Raw genomic sequence first — 3,862 nt, forward strand, 5'->3', positions numbered from 1 at the left:
AAATATTATCAATGAAAATATTCATCTAATAAACATAAGATTTTATGTCTTTGAGACAGTGCAGCCAAAAACCTACTTGTTCAGAATAATACTTTTTGAATTAATATTATAAAATTCCTTTCTCTCTTTTTCTGTTAATTTTCTTTTACAAAGATAACGAAAGAAGTTGTTTTGCAAAATTCACCAAGTTCATTGTAACTGAAATTTCCTATCAACTCCATATCATATCAACTCCATATCATATCAACTCCATACAATCCTGATGAATGATTGTATAAGAACCATTTTAACAAGGCCTTGGACTTTCAGTATAAGTAACTATTTATTTCTTGCGTCAACAGAAGTTAAAAATGATGCTGATTTCATGAAACATATACACAGATGACGTAGTCTTAGCCCCAAAGCCGCACAAATCTTGTTGATTTCAAAGAGCCTTGGCATGAGAGGCCAACAATGAAATTAAAAGGCCTACGTCACATTGCCGTTTGACACAGCTACCAAAAGTCTAAGCACTTGTTAAAATGGTTCTATCAATTTCAGAATATCGTTTTACTAGTAATCTGTTTTTGAAAGATTCATTCGGAAGAAAAATGGCTTGCCCATTTGATAAAAAAGTAATTGTTCATTGTTTGAGCCACTACGTCAGATAGTCAGTAATGGTCATTCATACCAAGGAATAAAACTGACGATGTTATGTTCAAGGCTGATTTTTTATTGATTATAACACAAATTATTCTGTAAAACGCAACGCAGATTCACACCTGTTATATCATATGTAGAAACCATACATATCACAACTTCAAAAGCACATAGAATTAGCACTATTCAACAAAACTCAACTATGTCACACATGTAAACAACAAATTTAGATCGACAGAGTCCACAACTGACCTGAGAAACAATAAATTAACATATTAACGTTAAATAATATCCATTCAAGTTGCAAAGTCATGAGAATCCAAATAAAACACAGGAGAGCTATCGTCATGAGTAATTTACATGCAAGACCAACTGCATGATGTATATGCAGATTCACATAAAGAACATTCTTAAAATTACATAAAGTAAAAAAAAACCCAAAAACATTGTTTGTGAAGACATCTCAAACTTTTTTTGCAATAAAATCATGGGCTGATTCACTTGATTTTTAAAACAAACATATGAAATAATATCGGTTTCAACTTTGAAACTGTATATTTTTCCTGGCAAGACTAGCTTTATAATAACTGTTATATGAAAGACAACGGTATTTTACAGCATCATCCGACATCAATGTCGGCAGCTCTCGGCGACCGATGACTCGGCCGCCTTCTGTGCTGCTGCAATCTTGTCGGGTGTGAGGTACGGATGATACCGGTAAGAGGAAGTTGACGGGTACACATTGTCTGTAAAGGAAGCGGAAGTAGTCGGGATACCTTCTCTAAGTCTGAGGTTGTTTGCGTTCACTAGCGAGTGAAAGGCCATTGGTGGAATCATAAAGTTTGTGTTCAAACCAAAAAGGCCACCATACAGGGTGTACAGGGAGCGATCGTTTGGCATGTAGGATGGAGAAAATGTGGAAGGGATGGGGCGCCAGACCGGCCACGGAGGAACCATTCCAGATTTCTCCAGGTTTCCGCTCTCTTCTGCAATAAAAAGAGAAACACGTCATTAAGGCGGTAAACAGACAAGATAAATAACAGAAAATGAACACAGATTATTACTCTCGATGAAACATTATCAAGATTATTGCTTATATGTGACTAGACCACACAGCGTAAATGCTTGGCGGAGAAAAACGGGTGTTGTTGGACGCGTCCGTTACGGGATGTGGTATTTATGTACAACAGACACGCACGTTGCCTTACGTGAAACGAGTCAGTGAATTCCAAAACCATTTATATCTAACTATTCAGGCAATTAATCGGTGCGTTTGACACCTCTCCGTGTTGCTCTCATGGTAATTCGAGTTTGTTGGGATATTGCAGACCACCGACAGCAAAAAACGCTTCTTTGCAACCCACTTTGCGTTTTCTTCTGCTTATTATGAATCATGACAGATCGGATGCCGATATAGAAACTCTGGAGTGAGTGTAGCAGTGACATGTGTGTTACAGTGCACCTTTGATATTGTAGTGCAACGGACTCTTTTTTCCCAGGAGTTGAATATCACTGAGACATTGGCGCTTGTTGATTTTATTATTTATCAATTAGAGCTCTAGTTTCTGTCTTATATCCGGTAAAGCAAAACAGAATATCATAAATTAATTACCTCACGCAATGGAGATGTTTAAATCTATACAGAAGGAAAGATTTGTGATTTTTGCGCTGCGAAAGAGGGTCCTTTTCAGCTGTCAACCTCGACTTCTCTCGCGGTTAACGAGTATCAGTTTGGCAAACCGACACCCACCAAACCTGTACATTATGATTACACCGCGATCATCCTAGTGGTTTAGACATTAGATTAGCGGGCTTACGTTTTGACAGAGACAGGTAACAAGGCTTACCTTTGGACAGGAATTCCCTGTGCTGTTTGAGGGTCTCCTCGAGGTCCGTCTCTGTGTAGGACCTCAGGGGGGACCTCGTGTAGGCGTGGTGCTGCATCAGGGACTCCATACCCTCCCGGTACATCAGGGGGTAGCTGTAATCCGGACCCATCCCAGAGCTGATGAAAATAAATTTTAAATATATTAACATATCAAAAAAATATTTTAATACTTGTATTTATAATGTCAATTAATTCAAATTATAATCATGGTAAATTATGCACATTGAAAAATACCTTTCAAATTCTGTAAGTCTTGTAGAATCTCTAAAACCTTTTGCAAATGGATTGCTATCTATTTTCAGCTTTGTAATCTAAATGAAAGTAACAGAAAGTTTGAATATGTATTTTTTTTTATTTTGTGGTGTTTATATTATTCTATATATTATAAAAAACATAAAACTGAGAACTAATAAATTAATATACCAGTTGATTTTGGTAGGCAGTTACTGCGATGAAAACTGTTTCAGGAAATATGAATGTCTTAAACTCCTCGGCGTCCAGACTAGAAATCGGCTGGTTTCCCGAGGATTCTTTCTTCTTTACAATATGGATTCTCGGCTGATATTTGTGCATAGAATTTAATATAATCTGAAATTGATTAATAAACTAATTAAATTTCTTAATCGTGTCCCTAAATTCGAAAATTGGAATGACAATTTTTTTTAATTTGTAAAATTAATACAGTACATACATGTCCATTTTTGTCCAGCATATTGTTGGTCAACTTCAGTTTCTCAAAGGACACCGTCTGTTTCTGGAGCTGCTCACCGGTGAAGGGTGAGTCGGGGTGCATGTAGAGACGTGTGGGAAGGGGAGGGTCGGCTTTTCCCGCCACTAGCCAGGACGAGCGGTGGTAGGCGTACCTGTACCGCTTGTTGTCCACGGGAACAATGTCCATCAGGACCATGTAGCGCCACTCCGGATCAATTCCGGTGAACGAGACACGAAAAGTCGGGAACATGCGCCTGAAATAAAACAGCATTTATTGTTCAATAGTGACAGGACACTGCTATTGAGGTTTTGATAATACCATTTAACAAAAGACAATATACATGTATCTATGATTTTTTTTTTTTTAAACTTATTCATTTTATTGCTGGCTAATATTAAAATACAGTATTTAAGAACAAAATTATAAAATGTTGGAAACACATTGTTAAAGTGTAAATCTATTGGAACTGGGTTCAACGTCGTTATTTTGTCTATTAATTTTTGTACTTTAACCTCAACCTTAAAATTAAGTGCTAAGATCTTAATTATATGTTAGGACAAATATAAAAAAACCACAATGAGTATTATAATCATATGCGGGAGAATTCAATGAAGCGTGTCGTG

General features: G+C 36.8%; 1 protein-coding gene across 1 annotated transcript in view; it reads right to left on the reverse strand.

Moving 5' to 3' along the window:
* Window positions 1-691: 691 nt before the first annotated feature.
* The window catches only part of LOC105341727 (T-box transcription factor TBX20), a 9,014-nt gene continuing 5,843 nt past the window's right edge, over window positions 692-3,862 (reverse strand). Inside the window, exons 3-7 of the mRNA XM_011448406.4 lie at window positions 3,219-3,492; window positions 2,951-3,115; window positions 2,762-2,838; window positions 2,487-2,644; window positions 692-1,625 (exon numbers count right to left, since the gene is read on the reverse strand). Of these exons, the coding sequence (XP_011446708.3) occupies window positions 1,270-1,625; window positions 2,487-2,644; window positions 2,762-2,838; window positions 2,951-3,115; window positions 3,219-3,492 (1,030 nt within the window). The 3' untranslated portion in view covers window positions 692-1,269. The remainder of the gene's footprint in view (window positions 1,626-2,486; window positions 2,645-2,761; window positions 2,839-2,950; window positions 3,116-3,218; window positions 3,493-3,862) is intronic.

Source organism: Magallana gigas, chromosome 3 (assembly GCF_963853765.1).
Source record: "Magallana gigas chromosome 3, xbMagGiga1.1, whole genome shotgun sequence".
NCBI classification, from domain to species: domain Eukaryota; kingdom Metazoa; phylum Mollusca; class Bivalvia; order Ostreida; family Ostreidae; genus Magallana; species Magallana gigas.